Source organism: Berghia stephanieae, chromosome 7 (assembly GCF_034508935.2).
Source record: "Berghia stephanieae isolate SIO BIC M18660-M18661 chromosome 7, UCSD_Bste_1.3, whole genome shotgun sequence".
Lineage (NCBI taxonomy): Eukaryota > Metazoa > Mollusca > Gastropoda > Nudibranchia > Aeolidiidae > Berghia > Berghia stephanieae.
Genome location: NC_088366.1, coordinates 24,658,820 through 24,677,335, shown reverse-complemented (window position 1 = coordinate 24,677,335; position 18,516 = coordinate 24,658,820). Strand labels below are relative to the sequence as shown.

Below are 18,516 nucleotides of genomic sequence, written 5' to 3'. Positions count from 1 at the left end.
AATAAATTTACAATTTTTCATTCGTCTTTAATCATTTTTAAAGAAAATAATAAATAACTAAAACAAATAAATTTTTAAAAGAGAAAGAAGAGGAAAGATTTTCTTTAAAAATTAAGTCGTTTGCAAGGAATTTACCCAATGGAAACCGTACGGTGCTCTTATTGGCTAACCAACCAGCGGCCTCGATGAGAAAAATATCCGCCATTTTGATGTTGGCTGGGAATCGCGTTACTATAGTAAACAAGCGCTGATCGGCCGTTCATGAAAACAAGTTGCTGCTCGCTCGTTTAACTCAAAATTATTCAAAACGATCTCTCTAAAATGATATAAATGTGACTTCTTAAGGTTTTCTTCACGGTCAAAACCACACAACATTCTATTAATGATTACGTCCGAGGCAAAAAGGAATATTGACAGGTCGACCGAGAGTTGAACTCGTGAGACGACAAACATCAATGCGAAGTGTAGCGAGAGTCAAGCTATTGTTTGTCTTGTCCTATTCTATATAGAGAAAAGGATAAATAGTATAGCCTCGTGTGTGAGTGGTTGCGTGTCATAGTCTTGTTTTTAAATTGTTTCTGTTGTTTATGTGTGTAGTGATGACTCTCTCACACTCAATTTCAATGCCGAAAGAGGAATTCCCGCACACAAGAAAGGGGAATTGGGGTGGTATTTGGCATACATATTGTATAGTATCTAGTTCTAAATAGATAACTGATTAGAATTATATTATGATATATAAACACAATGCCAAATATAATTCCGAAGTTTCCTTATTTCAAATGAAGTAAAGCTCCAAAACCTAATTGTAGTGATTGTAGTACTGAGTGTTAGTGAGGTGATGTGGTGTTGGTGGTGGTTGTAGTTGTAGTAGTAATAGTGATGATGATGTGGTGGTGGTGATGATTGTAGTTGTAGTAGTAGTGGTAGTGATGATGATGTGGTGGTGGTTGTAGTAGTAGTGGTAATGGTAATGATATGGTGGTGGTGGTGGTTGTAGTAGTAGTGGTCGTGATGATGATGTTGTGGTGGTGTTTGTAGTAGTAGTGGTAATGATGCGGCTATGTGGTCTAGTAGTATGACACTCGCTTCCGGATCGGAAGGTCCTGGTTCGAGCCTCACGCTCGGCGCATAGTTGTTAGTCCTTCGGAAAAGCCCGTTGTCTTTAAATTTAACTCACAGTCTCGTCACCGTACTCAGGTTAAATGATGACCTAGCCGTTAACAAGTTGTCTTTGTCCGAATAAATGTAATATCGCCTAAAAGCGTCAATGTCCTCATATAAAATGTTAAATGTTGACATGACCTTGTAGCTCTTTGACAAGTTAGTAGTATGATATAAGCTCATTTAAAATATTTATAATGATATGATATGAGTGGGGGTGGTTGTAGTAGTAGTGGTAGTGATGATGATGTGGTGTGTGGTTTGTAGTAGTGTAATGGTGATGATGATGATGTGGTGGTGGTTGTAGTAGTAGTGGTAGTGATGAGATGTGGTTGTGGTGGTTGTAGTAGTAGTGGTAATGGTGAATGATATGGTGGTAGTGGTGGTTGTAGTAGTAGTGATAATGGTAATGATATGGTGGTGGTTGTAGTAGTAGTGTGTGATACGAGTTTGTGGTAGTAGTATGGTAATGTAGATATGGTGGTAGTGGTGGTTGTAGTAGTAGTGATAATGGTAATGATATGGTGGTGGTTGTAGTAGTAGTGGTCGTGATGACGATGTGGTTGTGGTGGTTGTAGTAGTAGTGGTAGTGATGCTATTGTGTGGTGGTTGTAGTAGTTGAGGTAGTGATGTGGTGGTGGTTGTAGTAGTAGTGGTGGTGGTGGTTGTGGTAGTAGTGGTAATGATGATGATATGGTGGTGGTGGTTGCAGTAGTAGTGGTAGTGATGATGATGTGCTGGTGGTGGTGTAGTAGTAGTGGTAGTGATAATGATGTGGGGCTGGTGGTTGTAGTAGTAGTGTTAGTGATGATATTGTGGTGGTGGTTGTAGTAGTAGATGATGTGGTGGTTGGAAAACACATTACAGGTTATTATAATACATGATTACACACATTCTCTAACTTCATTTTTTGACAGCTTCGTTGTGCCATAAATATACGCAACAGTTCTGAAACATTTTATTGTGGATTTTGATATTGTTTGTTGTTTTTCTTGTGTCGTTATGTTGACATAGATACCGAATGAATGGTAATTACTACATTCTCAGCCAACAACAAAATGGCGCTGAATGCTTTCATTGGTGGACACTTTTTAGGCTTCGTACGTATTCTCATTCGTTTAATTCTATGGTCGTTTGTCATTTGTTCTTAGATTTTGATATTTATTTGCGCAAGTGTAAAATGTTGATTATCATTCCTGTTTAAAATTTGTTTTATAGTGCCTTTGATTTCGGGAAACTGACAACAACAAAAAAAAAATATAGCTTATTTTGAAAGACCATATACACCCAAAGATTTATAACACTGTATGTCGCCCAAAAGGCGTCTTTTTTGTACTAAGACTCTAACAATATCTGTCAGTGTCTATAACAATTTTCTTATTTACACCTGAATCGAGCGGGGAAATGTTTGTGAAGGGTCTCATCCAGGGATACAACCCTGGGACCACCAATCCAGTCGCTATTCACTCTCAACAGTGCTTAACTTTGTTATTAGACGAAATATTTTATTGATAAGCAACTTAGGTCACAAAATACAGACATTTTTTTTACTGAGGAATTAAAAATGAGGATAAAATTCGACGAATTTTATTAAGGGTCCTTCACGAAAAAAAAAAAAAAAAAAAAAAGATAAAAAATAGCCCATGCGTCAGCGAGAATGCAGTGCCAAAAAGTGACAATCGGGGCTACATATTTTACACCAGGAAAAAAAAAACACCAAAAAAAAAAAAACAAAAAAAAAAAAACAACATATGCCGGCAGTTGGACTCGAGCCCTAGCGTAATCTCTGGGTGTATGTATGCAAGGCCCTGACCTCCCGGCCATCTCACCACTGATTAAACGCTGAGAAAATAGTTACTCTGGTTCGGGTGTTCATTATTCTTTATCTTATTATTCTACCAACGTGGAATATTTTAATAAACATAGAAGGAGCGAAACTGACGTCACTCAACTCTTCGTTATTGTTATTTGGACAGCCATTTTGGTGATTAGTTTTCAGGAAATTATATCAATCAGACTATAAGTGTTGATGGTTACACAAGTAATTATATGTTAATACGTTAAATCTGGCTGGCGGATGCTGTACGGCTATAATATGGTCTTGTGGTATTGCACTCGCTTTAGGATCAGTAGGTCCCAGGTTCGAGCCTCGCTCGGCGCATAGTTAAGTCCTTGAAAAACGCTCTTTACTCACATTCTCTCACCCTTCTCAGGTGTAAATGAGTACCTGGCCGTTAACCGCGTTGTCTCTGTCGAAAAAAATATTGTCATTTCGCCGAACAGACGTCATGTCTCGTTCTACATGTTACGTGTTGCTGTTGGTTGGTCAGGGACCCTTTGCAAATCGCTTTGAGCAGATTTAGTGGATATTACGCAATATAAAAGCTCACATTATTTATGTGAGTATTTTACCTAAAGCATAGCATCGATTTAATGCATGACAATGCTTCGCCTTTTCCGTCACTTACGTCCACCGTGACCTTTGATAGATAACCCCATCATCCGAGTCCTATGTCTATTCTGTAAATAAACAGTGTTGTTCTATGTTATATTAATCTTCCTTTTTCTTCAACTTGTAAAGATAAACTCGCTTTATTTCTTGTTATTTTCATTGGCGAGTTACAATTTTCCCACATTTCGTTTGCTCAGGGCTTATGAGTCCATGTAGGTTGTCCAAACACACATAAACAAACACATACACACACACAGAGAGAGAGAGAGAGAGAGAGAGAGAGAGAGAGAGAGAGAGAGAGAGAGAGAGAGAGAGAGAGAGAGAGATGAGAAACACATTCACGTAGGGCAGTATGGTTCTACTTACTATTGGGTAAAAATAAAACTTAAAAAAAAACAAACAGAAGAAAAGAAAAGAAATCAATAAAAAAAAAATAAAAAACCCACATAACTTGAGATTTTTATATTCAATGTTCACTAAATGTGCTCAAAGAGCCTTACAGGAAGTCCCAAGTCACCATCAGCCAGGCTTTTACAATTTTTTTTTGTTTCGACAGGGACAAAGATGATAACTAGTCTGACGTTGTGCGGCTATGTGGTCGAGTAGTGGTATGACACTCGCTTTCGGATCGGAAGGTCCTGCGTTCGAGCCTCGCTCGGCGCATAGTTGAGTCCTTGGAAAAGGCTCTTTACTCACATTCTCTCACCGTACTCAGGTGTAAAATGAGTACCTGGCCGTTAACAGCGTTGTCTCTGTCGGAAAAAATTGTGTTCTCGCCTAACAGGCGTCATGTTTCGTTCTACATGTTACATGTTGCTCTTGTAAAGCGCTTTGAGCACATTAAGTGGATATCGAATGTTGAGAGGAATAGAACGTGTGAGTTTTCCAAGGACTCAATTTTGCTCCGGCGTCCGAAGGCAAGTGTCACAACATAAAACCACAAAACCACAATCTATGTGATCATATCAGTTTTTACCAAAACAAACAGCCACCCCCCCCCCCCCCCCCAAAAAAAAAAAAACAACAAACAAACAAAAAAAACACAATCTATATGATCATACCAGTTGTTGCAAAAAAAAGCAAAAAAAGCAAAAAAAAGCAAATAACAAACAAACAAAAACAAAACAAATCATATGATATTAGTACCTACTCGTCATATTAAAGCCACCAATTCGACCTGCACAATGACACATGTAAGATTTTCCATTTTTAATATTCCGTCAAGTCAGCCATCTTCTCAGCTTAATGTCTGCTTAAGATTCTTTTCATTGTGATATGAATTTTGAAAGATCATATTATTCAATAACTAAAAACTAAATAGGATTTTTTTAATATCAAAGGAAAGTGAGCTTTTACATAGCGCAAACTGTGCTAAAAATCTTTACAAGTGGTCCAAGCCAATAGCAACATTTAACATATTATAGGGCGAGACATTACGCCTGTGGGGCAATGTTATGATTGCTGTTCCGACTGATTCATCGCGTTTACCGACCAGGTCCTCATTTAACATCTTCACACGATAAGAGAATGTGAGAAAACGGCCTTTTCCAATACTCAATTTTGCACCGCTGACAGTTGGACTCGAACGAATATTCATGGTAAATTAAATACCATGCTATTAATGCTTCATAGATTTTTATGATTTGTAAACTTTGAGTTGATATGTGATCTTGTGGTATGACACTCGCTTTCGGATCGGAAGGTCCTGGGTTCGAGCCTCGCTCGGCGCTTAGTTGAGTCCTTGGAAAATGCTCTTTACTCACATTCTCTCACCGTACTCAGGTGTAAAATGAGTACACGACCGTAAACAGCGTTGTCTCTGTCCGAAAAAAATTAATATCGCCTAACAGGAGTCATGTCTCGTTGTACATGTTACGTGTTGCTGTTGGTCAGGGACCCCTTGTAAAGAGCTTTATGCACGTTTAGTGATGTTGCGCTATATAAAAGCTCAAGTTCAAATTCAATAATAATAAAAAATTAATCAAATGATCAAATAATGGTCGATCATGGGAATTGACTTTTGGTTAAAGAGGACACAAATACACAATTATATGCGCATTAAGATCGTGCAGACCAATGGTTCGACATTTGAATTTTCTTTATTTATTCTTCTTTGTTGTTGACAATATTATGTAAGCTAATTCTATTATCGGGCCTTAAAATTCACCAATACCTAAAGCCTATGTCAACATATTTGCAGGTCTGATAGCAGAACACAATTATGGGCTTGGTTTAACCTTGTTATAATGGACATTATTTTGTATTGTTTTTAACAACAATGAGTCCATAACAATTAAGGTTATCAGACCTGCAAATGGATACTCGTCGCCTCAAGCGCGTCATGTTTTTATACTGACACTCCTCAATTAACCCGTAGATTTTTGGCCAATCAAAACACGGACTTTGTGACACACATTCACACGTACTCGGACACAAGCATATTTGGTTGTTTATAAACAATAACGTGAATGAAATCGACCTCTCTCTGATCATTGTTATTGTTTTTATACCACCAAATGGGTGAATAGTTATCACACGATTTTCCCGATCATATTATAAACGTTTAAGTTTACACGTAGTTTTCTGTGTTGGTTCTATTGATCAAGCGGAAGAACAGTTGGTATATTACTTAGACACAGAACATCGATAGTAAAACTTGTGTGATTTGCTATTTTACCAATCACTGACATTGTTTACACTATGACGACTGTCCGAGGGGCGTGGTTATCTAGGTGTCTATTATCTATGACTAACTGCATATAGCCAATACTGGTTTACCTCTAAATGGAATGAACTAACAGTGCGTATAAAAACAGTTTACTCAAAGGTCCAGTTTTGAAGTACATGTTACCAGATAATGATAACTGACGATGTTTCTTGTTGCTTGACTTTGTTACAAGACGTGAAACGTACTGAAAGTAAATCGACGCTATATCACGTTTCATTCTATGGATTAATGGTGTTATTTTAAGAACGTTCAGTCAATTCACTTAAAACTTTTTTCTCTCATCCGCCAGACCTTTCAGAAGACTGTCATCATGATGGCACAATAATCAATGGCTGATTATAGGCACGTGATCAAACTTTCATGGTATCTCATTTAAATTCCTTGGATATCAAGAACAATAAATATGATGGCATTGACAAAGAGGACAGTATTTCTGCAGTAATCTCCCTTTGAACACAACTCGGGATATTTGTGCTTATTCCATGGTTTACTGGATATTCTATCTTCACCACCATCACACACACAATAAAAAACGGCAACGGCGACATTTTCAGAAAGATCGTTGCTAACCGTGGACACAGCTATGTATTTGGATGTCGCATCAAGAGGTCAGTAAAGGATAAGCTTAATCATATTTATAAAATGAGATGGTCAAACGAACACTTTTTTTGACCAATTTTGAAAACTGTAAGCGAGGAGTGGTTTTACAATTAGTGACTATTATCATGAGGTGAATAAACTTAACTTAAAAATCTATCTTTAAAAAAAAAAAGCATAACGCAATATCCACTAAATGTGCTCAAGGCGCTTAACAAGGGGTCCCAGTTCAACAGCAAAACTTACATGACATTTAAGACTCCTGTAAGACGATATAACATTTTTTTAAAATATACGACAGAGTCAACTGTAACCTGCGAGATACCCTTTTTACAATTGAGTTCAGTGAGAGAATATCAGTAAAGAGCCTTTTCCACAAACTCAACTTTGCGCCGCCCACGACTGGAGTCGTACCAGCGACCTACTGGTTAGATGGCGACTGCCATGCCAAAAGATCACAAAGCTTATTAGTATTAGAAGACCTGCCTTCTACAACGAAAACTTCGAATTTTCGGGTCCTAAATGGCAATTATATATAGATCTCTAATTCAATAAACTTCTTGAAAACAAAGTTTTGTTGCCATAACTAATATATAAAGGAGTTTAAAGCATGCATTTAATGTATTTAAACAATGGTAATTTTTTAAAAGTAGTTATAACGTCTACTATTCTATTACCACTGAAAACTACGAATTTTTCTACTTTCAAGTGGGCAGGTCTGGTTTTAGTCATCGAACTCTTATTCATGGGCTGCTTCTCTCATGTTGTCTCTTCAATTGACGTCCGCTTTGTGTTGTATAAGGTGGCAGATATAATCACACCGAATTGTATCTTTATCATATATCATATCATATCATATCATATCATATTATATATTATCAAATCATACCATATCATCTTATATATTATCATATTATATCATATCATATATCAAATCACGGATAAAAGGCTAATAGTATAGCATTAAATCCTTTAATGCCTTTGATAGTAGCAATAATTAAGATTAATATAAGCGGTCATCAAATTGTAGATAAAAATGATAATTATTGAAAAAAAAAACGTTTCATAAAACAATACTAATGGTCTTATTTGTAAAAAAAAAAATGTCATAAGCTCTCGATCAATTAGAGTCCTTAAAAGATCAGTTGTTGTTATTTTTTAATTTTTTTTTTTTGCCTTAACTTGTTATGTTATTTTTAAAGTTCCTGATACTGTTCATTTCAATGAATTTGGCTGCGGAGATATTTCTCAAATCTTTGATTTGTAAACAAATTCTGTAGGTTGGCACGAAACGTGGCCACCCTTTTCCCACGATGGATCTGTCCATTCACCCCATACCCAACTATCTTGGAAGGGCTCGTCCATTATGGAAATGGGGATGTGCAGCTCACGAATGCAGAGTAAGTTCATTGGCCTGTGAAATCTGCATCTGTTTGGACACAGAGTCACAACTAACATGGGAATACCGTGGCATGGGAATGAAATATTTACATTAACACAATAGATTTATATTTCAAGGTATTCAACTAACCATGATTTGCATGAACAATTGAAACGAATATTTTTGAAGTGGCACAATTGAGCTTCTCAGATTAGTTGTCATTATTTTGTTTGTTTGTATTTGTAATGAAATTAGTATATATATATATATATATATATATATATATATATATATATATATATATATATATATATATATATATATATATTATATAGTAGTATGATGCCGTCGTCTAGGCATCCATGAAGGAATCTAGATAATCCATATTGATTTTTTGCACGAATGTTTAATATCCGTGAGTAAACGTTTTACAATGCTGAAATTATGCTGCTAAAGCTAAACGAATATATTATACATGCTACGTTATTTTGCAGATAAAATCCAATTTGCGAATTCGTCTAAACCGGTACTATTTTGTCATTTCCATAGTAAAATGACCGGTCATTATGCCCCAGCATATTATGTAAATAATAATTTGAGTCAACGGGTGATAAAATTTCCCTTAATTTAGAAAAGGATCGAAAAATACTTGTATATCAATCTGTAAAAATCAGTTTTACAATTCTTAGATTTGCAGTAATTCTGTGTCCTTTGGCAAAAATTTAACATTGGCTGTACGGAACAATTTTGGCCTCCAACCTTATTTTGTAGATTGAGGTGAATGAATATAGTTTTGAAAGTGCATAGCTCAACATTTCATATTTCTAGTCATTTTAACTTTATATTCACTCTTAGCCCCGACATAATACATAACACAATATGACTAAAGGCTTGATTTAGATTGTATCCTTTAAATGCCTTTGATGTGAAAATTACAAAATGATTTATCAATAATATCACCAATGAATCATTTAACTAATGGGTAAGAAAATATTACTGGTCATATTAAACTCTTAGAGAATACAACTCTCGTTCGATCAAAGTTTTAAAACTACACAGAGGACATGTTATCTTTGTTTCGAATCTAATATTATTCCACAAGTGAATGGTACGAAACATAAAAGATTAATGTCTAACACTATAATTACATCGGGATAAATAACGGTTAAATTTATTTCCCCTTGAAACCGCGGGAGTACACGCAATCAAATAAAAAGGTAAAAATACAAAACTTCAATCCATAAGTCATCGTATGAGAAAGTAAGTGATAGGGTTGACATTGTTGGGAGAGAAAATACATGGTTTCTGTTTATACAACAATATTCTATACTTTCCTATTCTACTAGAACCTGATATTCCTTCAAAGAGGAGGCCTTGGACTGAGGGCAACACCAGCAGGTGTAATCACCTGTTTGACATCGTTGGTTGATTGGGATAATAAAGGCGGGGGGAGGAAGAGGATGGAAATACACAAATTATGTCCTTTTCATCTTCTGTCAGTATTTATCTTTTAGCTTTCTCTATCCTTCTTCTTCTTCTTCTTCTTCTTCTTCTTCTTCTTCTTCTTCTTCTTCTTCTTCTTCTTCTTCTTCTTCTTCTTCTTCTTCTACTACTACTACTATTTAAAAGGCCGATTGTTTTCTTTTTTTTTTTGGGGGGGGGGGGGGGGGGGGGGGGGGGGGGGGTTGCTGCTTTTTTGCGCACTTTCATTCATTACGAACAAAATTATTATCATAATTAGACTATTAGACATCGGTTAAATAATTTTTAAAAAAATAATTTAAAAGGAACGTCAACTTTGGCAATTTGACTTTTAATTTCATGCTCGATATTTACCCCTATTGTGTTTGTTTTGCTTTCTGTTTTTTATTGTGATTTTTTTTGGGGGAGGGGGGGGGTTGTTGTTTTTTTCCCTTGCGCTTTAAAACGCACACACTTCCTTTTTCATACACTAACACATTGATACAATCAATAGGGCGTTTATATAATCGCATGACATAATAATATCATCTGTCGATTATCACTGTGGTTAGATTGTCCAACTTCTTACAAACCAAGCTCGAATTTTATTCCCCTATGTCTGTCTATGTGGATGGTGTCAAATCAGACAGCCAGTGTACTAAATTTTGGAATTCCCCATGGCTCGGTCCTTGGATCGGTCCTATTTACAATTAATTGTACATGCAACCTCTTTTATCTATTACAAGTGCATTTAGACACTCCATTCATTTTTTATGCAGATGATTCCCAAATTTATGATTCTGTACATGCTACTGATTTAAGCAAATTGATAAATTAATAGGTTTGAATGTTGCATTTTTGAAATTAAGAATTTGATGAATCATAATAAATTAATGTTGAATGATGATAAAACAGAGGTTTTAAAAAATGCTAGGCCAAACATACTTTAAATAAATTGATAAAAAAAATCTTGGCGTCTGCAATCAATCAATGTCGATTCAAGTTAAACACCTTATCAAGCTTTTACATTGAAATCAGAAGAATACGCAAAATTAGACACTTGATTCCCGTGACTTTGAACATAGCTGAACTTCTGATAAATACCATAGTGTTATCCAAATTAGATTATTGCAACTCCCTTTTCATTAACATCTCAAAAGAAAATATTAAAAGCCTTAGAGATGTACACATAACAACGCATCCAGGCTAGTTTTGAAGAAAATCACCTGCTTTTGATTTCCTTAGCGAGTTGCACTGGTTACCTGTTGAGAAACGCATCATCTATGGTCCATTGTCTATAAAACAGTAAATTCTCATGTCCCATGATATTTATAAGGCCTTGTACACCCCTATTTTTAGAGTAGAAATCAAAGGTCTAATAGCGGTAGAACAATTTTATCTAAACCTAAAACATCCCGCGAAATTGATGAACACCCATTGTTGGAACGGTCTCCCCCCAGAACATTAGAAGTCCTTATCTACTCTTTATCAGCTTCCAAATCGAAATTGAAAACTCACCTTTTTGGCGAATGGTTTATATTTTGTGAAGTTCTACAAATGTAATGTCTATTGCTTTGTAAGTACTTGAATGAAATTGCTATGTTTTTATTTTTCAATGTAATTCTTTATTTACTTTAAGAATGTATAGCGCATAGAGCCTGATTAAATCGGGGTAAGGCGCTATGCAAATGTCATTTATTATTATTATTATTATTATTATCATCATCATAATCATATCATCATCATCATCTCATCATCTCATCATCATCATCATCATCATCATTATCATCATCATCATTATTATTATTATTATTATTATTATTATTATTATTATTATTATTATTATTATTATTATGCAATTTCTCGCGTCAATCTGGTATTATGTCGGAATGAATTCTATAAAGATAATTTTGTTAAAGGTCAAAACAATTTATGCAACATGTACTTATTTACAGGTCTGATAACCCAAATTGTTGTGGGTTAATTTTTGACATGGAAACACTCTCAAATCAACGCAAAATATTGTCCTTTACAACAATATTAAATCAAGAGTTAAAGGCATATAATTTAACCAAAAAAAAATATATTTTTGATAATGCGTTTAGTTAAAATACCCACAACATCCGCCAGCAGGATATAACGTACAAACACACAAAACTATGTGTAGCATTAAACGGTCATTGATTGATATAATATAGTGAAAACTAATCATTAAAATGGCGGCTGTATAAAAACAGCAAGAAAGAGCTGAGTGATGTCAATTTCGTTCCTTCAAAAATTATGCTTAACGTTAAAGTTTACTCCGACATAGAACCGTTGTGAGCTACGTGACGTGCACTTATTAGAAGGTTCGATACCTGAACAAATCGTCGATTCGATTTAACATTGTTGTAGTGGACACCACTGTGCTTTGGTTTGAGAGTGCATACTTCCATTACTACAATGGTTTGGATTATCAGACATAGTAAATAAATATAAATACACATCCGTGAACATTATACTGTAACTGTAATATAAAACAACTTGATACTGAATAAAGGACAAATAATGTTCAACCAACGTGCACATATTAGCAGATCCGATAGCCAAACGCAATTATGGGCATGATTTAACATTGTTGTAATAGACAATATTTTGAGTTTGTTTGAGGGTATTTCTATTATAACAATGATCTCATAACAATTTTGGGTTATCAACCTTCAAAAAGGAGAATCATTTTCATCTTCGAGAAGTTCAAGTGGAAGAAAATTGTTGCTGATTTCCAACGATCTTTTCGATGCTGATTTCTTATTTCCTGATGGCATCGTGTGACTGTTTTCGTCTTCGCAGTTATGGTGGTTTGTAATTGCATTGGCGTTTGTCTATATGTCTATGAAGATGTAAGTTCGTTTCTTTTGTTGAGTGTTGTCATATAAATATATTATGTCTTTCTAATTCCATCACTCAGACTACCCCGACGATTGCAGCCAGTCGTATTCATCTCAGCTCTCATCCCCTTTTACCGAAGAGAGACACACTCTAAGGATATCAGGTGAGTAATACCTACAGGCTCCCTCGTGGTTTGGAGATTCTCGATAGCTCAGTTGATTGAGAACTCTCCTCACAAGCAAAGGGACCGCTATCCAACCAACAGCGAGTAGCGGGCTCTGTAAGATCTGTCTGAAAGCATGTTTTTTTTTTAGTCATCAGAGCCATTAGCCTCTGGATCCGGAGTTTATCCCGGTTTCTATAGCGTGAAACGGACAATAACAACTGCTTGTTACCCTTTAGATTTGCGCAAAATACTTTCCGCCAGATCTGTCAGACCCATTACCCAATAACTGTTGGGTGGACAGGGGGCGTCAGAAGAAAATCTAGACTGCACCTGGGATCGATCCGATCCATTTGCGTGTGAAGCGAGTACTCTACCAATTGAGCTAATGGGACCCCTGACTGAAACCTTATACTCTACGATAAATTAGGGGCTCATGCAAAGGGTGGCGATAAAATTAATGCAAAGGTTTGGCGGCAAATTTTAAATCAACGACTATATTCTTTGGCACGCATGAATCGTTGTCCCATATCACTTATTGTCAGCTAACAGGGGAATCCTCATTTCTGATCCAGACATCAGCGGACGTGCAATTGGACTGGGATAAAGAAGAAGGGTTCTAAACGACAAGAAAATACATCTTTTTACGAAAGCTTAGAACAAGAACAAGATCGATGTAATTGTTATCTTTTTAAAATCATCGGATTGTTTTATATGAGAATAGGATTTTTATCAAAAGCTTATATAAACCGACAAATCTTTGGTGCCAGTCAATATATATATATAGATAGATAGATAGATAGATAGATAGATAGATAGATAGATAGATAGATAGATAGATAGATAGATAGATAGATAGATAGATAGATAGAAAGATATCACCCATAACCCCGGTGTTAAGCGATTTTCTTTTTGAACAATTCATTGTTATCTTGTTTTGTATTTGTAGTTGTATTTTGTCCTCAGATCCTTACAAACTCTTCAGTCAGTTAACAAACAGGCTCAGTGCTTCAGGTAACTTTATTATTCTTACATCGCGATTTTCAATCATCATCATCATCGCCATCATAAGTGCCACCATCACCATCATCATCATCATCACCATCATCAGTATTACCATCATCATCGTCATCATCATCATCAGCAGCAGCAGCATCCTCATCACCATCACCATAACCACCACCACCACCACTTAACACATCACAAATATCACCATCTCCACTATACAATATTGATGTGGATTAAAACAAAAGAAAGAAAGAAAAAAGAAAACAAAGGACGTTTCAGATCAAAATGTATTCAAAATCAGAGAAAAGACCGGATTTTTCTCTTTTTGAAAAACAAATGCAAAAAAAAAAAAACAAAAAAAAAAAAACAACAACAAAAAATCAAACAACAACAACAATAACAAACAAACAACTAACAAATCCAAACCCTCAAATCAAATTCTAATATTTAAGTCTGCCGTATTCATTATAACAAAAATCTAATATGGGAATACCAAAAATTTCGATTTCTCTTAAATTTAAATCCGATCCCTGTTGCTTGCATTTCCTAACCATTTTCCTTCTCTGCGTTTAATTGGGTCCCATTTTAGCACTCGTGTCCAAAGTAAAGGGACTATAATATATCGGTCAAAGGTGGGCCTTATGGATGCGAATGTTACAATAGACTGATCTTCCTTTTTTTTTTTTTAACCTTTACGCTGTACATCCAAGCGGAGTTCTTGAGAGCTCCTGTAATTTCACACAGTGCAATTGCATATTATATCCATACTATTTCCATCTTATCTTTTTCAAATCATAAAAGGTTCAGGTCAAATCCAGCTGTGGCAATTCCTTCTGGAGCTCTTGTCAGATGTGAGGAATGGGACTTGCATCGCCTGGGAGGGCAGCAATGGTGAATTCAAGCTGGTAGACCCTGACGAGGTGGCCAGGAGATGGGGTGAAAGGAAGTCCAAACCTAACATGAACTATGACAAATTGAGCAGAGCCTTGAGATATTATTATGATAAGAACATTATGACCAAGGTATGTGAGAGTTCCTTGAAAGATGATGACTTTCAAAACCGGCTATATCACGCCAGAAATAAAATAATTAAAAATTCTCTTCCAACCTATTAGTATTAGTATTATTCGCACTGAAACCACTATAAATAACAACTGAATTTTTAAGACACTCAAGATCTTATTCTATAAAATGTGAACCATCGTCATAAATCGGTAGTACATAATATTATTATATCGGGATGAACTAAATACTGCATATAGTCTTTTAGCTTTAAATTAATTATTACATTTTATTTTCATGCGCCATTCATTGAGGGTAATAAATCCAGTGTCTCTGACTACTCAAAGCTCAAATCTAAAGCTAAATTCAATTTTTGGAACCTGGTTCACGCGACATAATACCGAATTGAGGAGGTAGTTCACTAAACGTGTTCAACGCGCTTTACAAAGCTGCCTATGCATTGTTATCTTTTTGTTTGTTTGTATTTATCGTTGATGTTTTGGATTTTTTAAAAATTACAAGTGAATCTAATTTTTCAGGTACATGGTAAGAGGTACGCGTACAAATTTGATTTTGCGGGCCTCGCTCAAGTTCTCCAGCCCTCCGTGCCGCCTACGGATCCATACGCGGCACATTCTTACCTCCATTCCGATTGGTTCATCCACGGATATACCCATGTCCCACCAGCAACGAATCCTGTCAATCTAATGGCAAATGGCTACACTCCTCAATCCATTGGTCAGGTGACCCCAACTTTAATGGGAGGGGCTACCGCAGCATCAGCAGCGGCGGCGGCGGCGGCTGCGGCAGCTGCAGCAGCAAATTACCACCACCATCATCATCACCATCACCACTGGCCTGGGAATCCCTCTTCACATCATCTGTCACAACCACAACCATCATCACATCCATCCGCCCCAACTGGAGTTCAAGTACCAGCACTTCCATCGGCACCATCCCTCTCGTCCTTCCCATCGCATCATCCAACACCCTTAACACAACCTACAATCTCAGACCCATCTTCACCACACAACGCCACTGCTCCTACTGCCAAAAGTTACAATAGATTTCATTATCCCCCTCCTCATTCTTCTCATCACCCTCACGGCAGCTACCACCACCACCATCATCATCCATTTCATCCCTATCCTCGTCACCAACAGAACGATTTGATGGTACCCTGTGGCGACAGCAACGTAACGAACAGTAACAACGATAGCAATCACATCTCTTCTCTCCCTTCATATATGGGTTCTTGCTATGGGTAAACTATAGATAGCAAGTACCATACTCAAAATAAACCATTATTCATATATACATGTGTAAATTGATGGGAAATAATAAGCCACCCCCCCCCCTCCCTTTATTTCACCCTTATACAAAGAACTACTGATTTAAGGCACTACTGAATATAAAGAACTATTTTTTTCTACTTGTTCATTAAATCAATAAATCCGTGTTCAAGTGTGTGCACTGAAAACTTGATTAAAAGTCGAAATCGTCAATATAACAACATATTCCCGAACTAGTGATTCGGTTCATATCTTCTTACTCTAAAGGGGCTGGACTGCTCCCAGGTCGTGATTCTTCGTTTAGGGGCCTTTTTATTTTTATATAGTGCCAGGAACAGGGCTGGGATTTTTTAAAATATTATTCTGGCTAAATCATACATTGTGTTAGGGTAAACTTTTATCATTTTATATTCCTGGGCTATGGATCTGGCTTAAAATCAATATGTTCAATTTTTGTTGTCCTGCGCTTTTTGAAATACAATCTCACTGATGATAAATTCTATTACAGTATTATTTTTATCGTTTTATTTAATAAAATTGTTCATAAAAATCCTATATTAAGTTTTCATCTCTGCGTACAAGATGGTAATGTCCATTGTAACATGATGACTATGCTGATAATAGATAATGATGATGACGACGATGATGACGACGACGACGATGATGATGATGATGATGATGATGATGATGATGGTTGAATTGATGAAGATGATGATGATGGTGGTGGTGGTTGTTCTGCTTGTATTGTGCAAAATATAGAAAGAAAGGAAAAAAAAAATAAAAGGGGAGGGGGGGAAGAGAGTGGAAATCCTTGAAATCTTATCGGGGATTCAACATCAAATAGAAAGTAACAATTTCTTGCCGTTCTCCGGATAGAGCTAATCTTTTGCAAAGTACTCTCCACCAGAATATCTACCAAAGAAATCCCTGCTAAGTGAATAAGAGTGAAAAAGAATTGATCCCAGAGATGTGTGTTTCTTTTTAATGGTTTTACAGCGCTTGCGACTCGACACATGAGGTCATTTCAGCGCCACTAGGTAAAAAAAGGGGAAGAAAATAGGATAATCAAAGAATTCGAGAATTACAATTAAAACACCCAAAGAGCATACGATCAATGTACTTAGTTTGAGGTCACCTAAAAGTCTGTCCAGACACCAGCACATGATCCCACTAGAGGAATACACTCACATGTTTATAAGATAAATCAAAACAAGAAATATAACTGTCAATACAAAACAGAGAGATTATTTACAAGTTTACATGTGAAAAACTATCACCTCCTATAAGTAACACTATACATTTGACTGTTTCCCTCTCAGCCAAGAACTCCGACAAGGGCCAGAACAAAACCCAAGTAATCCCATTCCAAGACAGGAAGCAGCTCAAACCAGATGATATAGGGGATAGAAGACACAGCAAGTGCCCACCATGGCAGGCCAACAAACCCCATCAGATCCCAACATTGTAAAACCCATAAAAAACAAGCACTCATTAAAACAAACATACAAACCAAAACACCCCTTGATTAAAAGATACCAGTTAGGACCTAGGTGAAATTAAATTGTAATTCCTCCCCCCCCCCCCCCCAATAACGATGATGCCAAATCATACGGACAGTGAATAAACAAAAGGTATAGGGAAGATGAAGGTAGACAATTTAATTTGTGACCTCATCCGCCGGAAACGAAAATCGATGTCCCTCATACATTGGAGTTTGAGAAAAATAAAATGCAGAGTAAGAGGACAACACATTGGTTCATCATTGATTGGCAGCCTAGAAGTAGTAGGGTAACAGGGAGAAAACTCGAATGGTATTGCGTTATACAAATTCCAAAAGTGATTTGTGACAACTTCAAAACAACGTTGGTAGTTTGTATGATAATGATATATTTGTGAGTATTTGGAGGGGGGAGTCGCGCTTACAACAGTTTAGACATTTCAGCGCCAGTAAAAGTAGAGGAAAGATTATGGAAAGGCCAGGGCTATTGGTCAGTACTGACCAATGTACGCTAACACCTGTTGGTCAGTACTGACTAATGGGCGAAAGCACCTATTGGTCAATACTGACGATGCACCTTAGCGCTTGTACGTCAGTGCTGACGACTATCTTTATAACTATAACGCCAATTTGTCAGTGTTTGATTATCACGTTTAGTTACTCTTTGATATTCATAGTACTTCAAAATATATTGAATATTGATTCAACTTTATGGCACGCCACGAAATGAAAATATGGTCAGTACTGATCTATAGCCCAGCCCCTATGGAGTAGCTGTCGGTCATTATGAGCGGTGGACAAGTGAATACTTCATCTAAATCCTTTAACTTTTTTTTTACTGACTTAAGAATCGCAAACAGCGAAAAAAAAAACCCAAAAAAAAACCATCACCACCAATCACC

General features: G+C 36.4%; 1 protein-coding gene across 2 annotated transcripts in view; it reads left to right on the top strand.

Moving 5' to 3' along the window:
* Positions 1-16,671, top strand: part of LOC144976190 (uncharacterized) — a 20,591-nt gene extending 3,920 nt beyond the window's left edge. The window contains exons 2-7 of one of the 2 annotated variants that reach the window (XM_078920369.1): positions 6,634-6,952; positions 8,222-8,341; positions 12,731-12,814; positions 13,781-13,828; positions 14,624-14,844; positions 15,364-16,671. In XM_078920369.1, coding sequence (XP_078776495.1) covers positions 6,928-6,952; positions 8,222-8,341; positions 12,731-12,814; positions 13,781-13,828; positions 14,624-14,844; positions 15,364-16,092 — 1,227 coding nt within the window. In that variant the 5' untranslated portion in view covers positions 6,634-6,927 and the 3' untranslated portion in view covers positions 16,093-16,671. The remainder of the gene's footprint in view (positions 1-6,633; positions 6,953-8,221; positions 8,342-12,730; positions 12,815-13,780; positions 13,829-14,623; positions 14,845-15,363) is intronic. The other variant, XM_078920370.1, reaches the window with a different exon arrangement.
* The last annotated feature ends 1,845 nt before the right edge of the window (positions 16,672-18,516 follow it).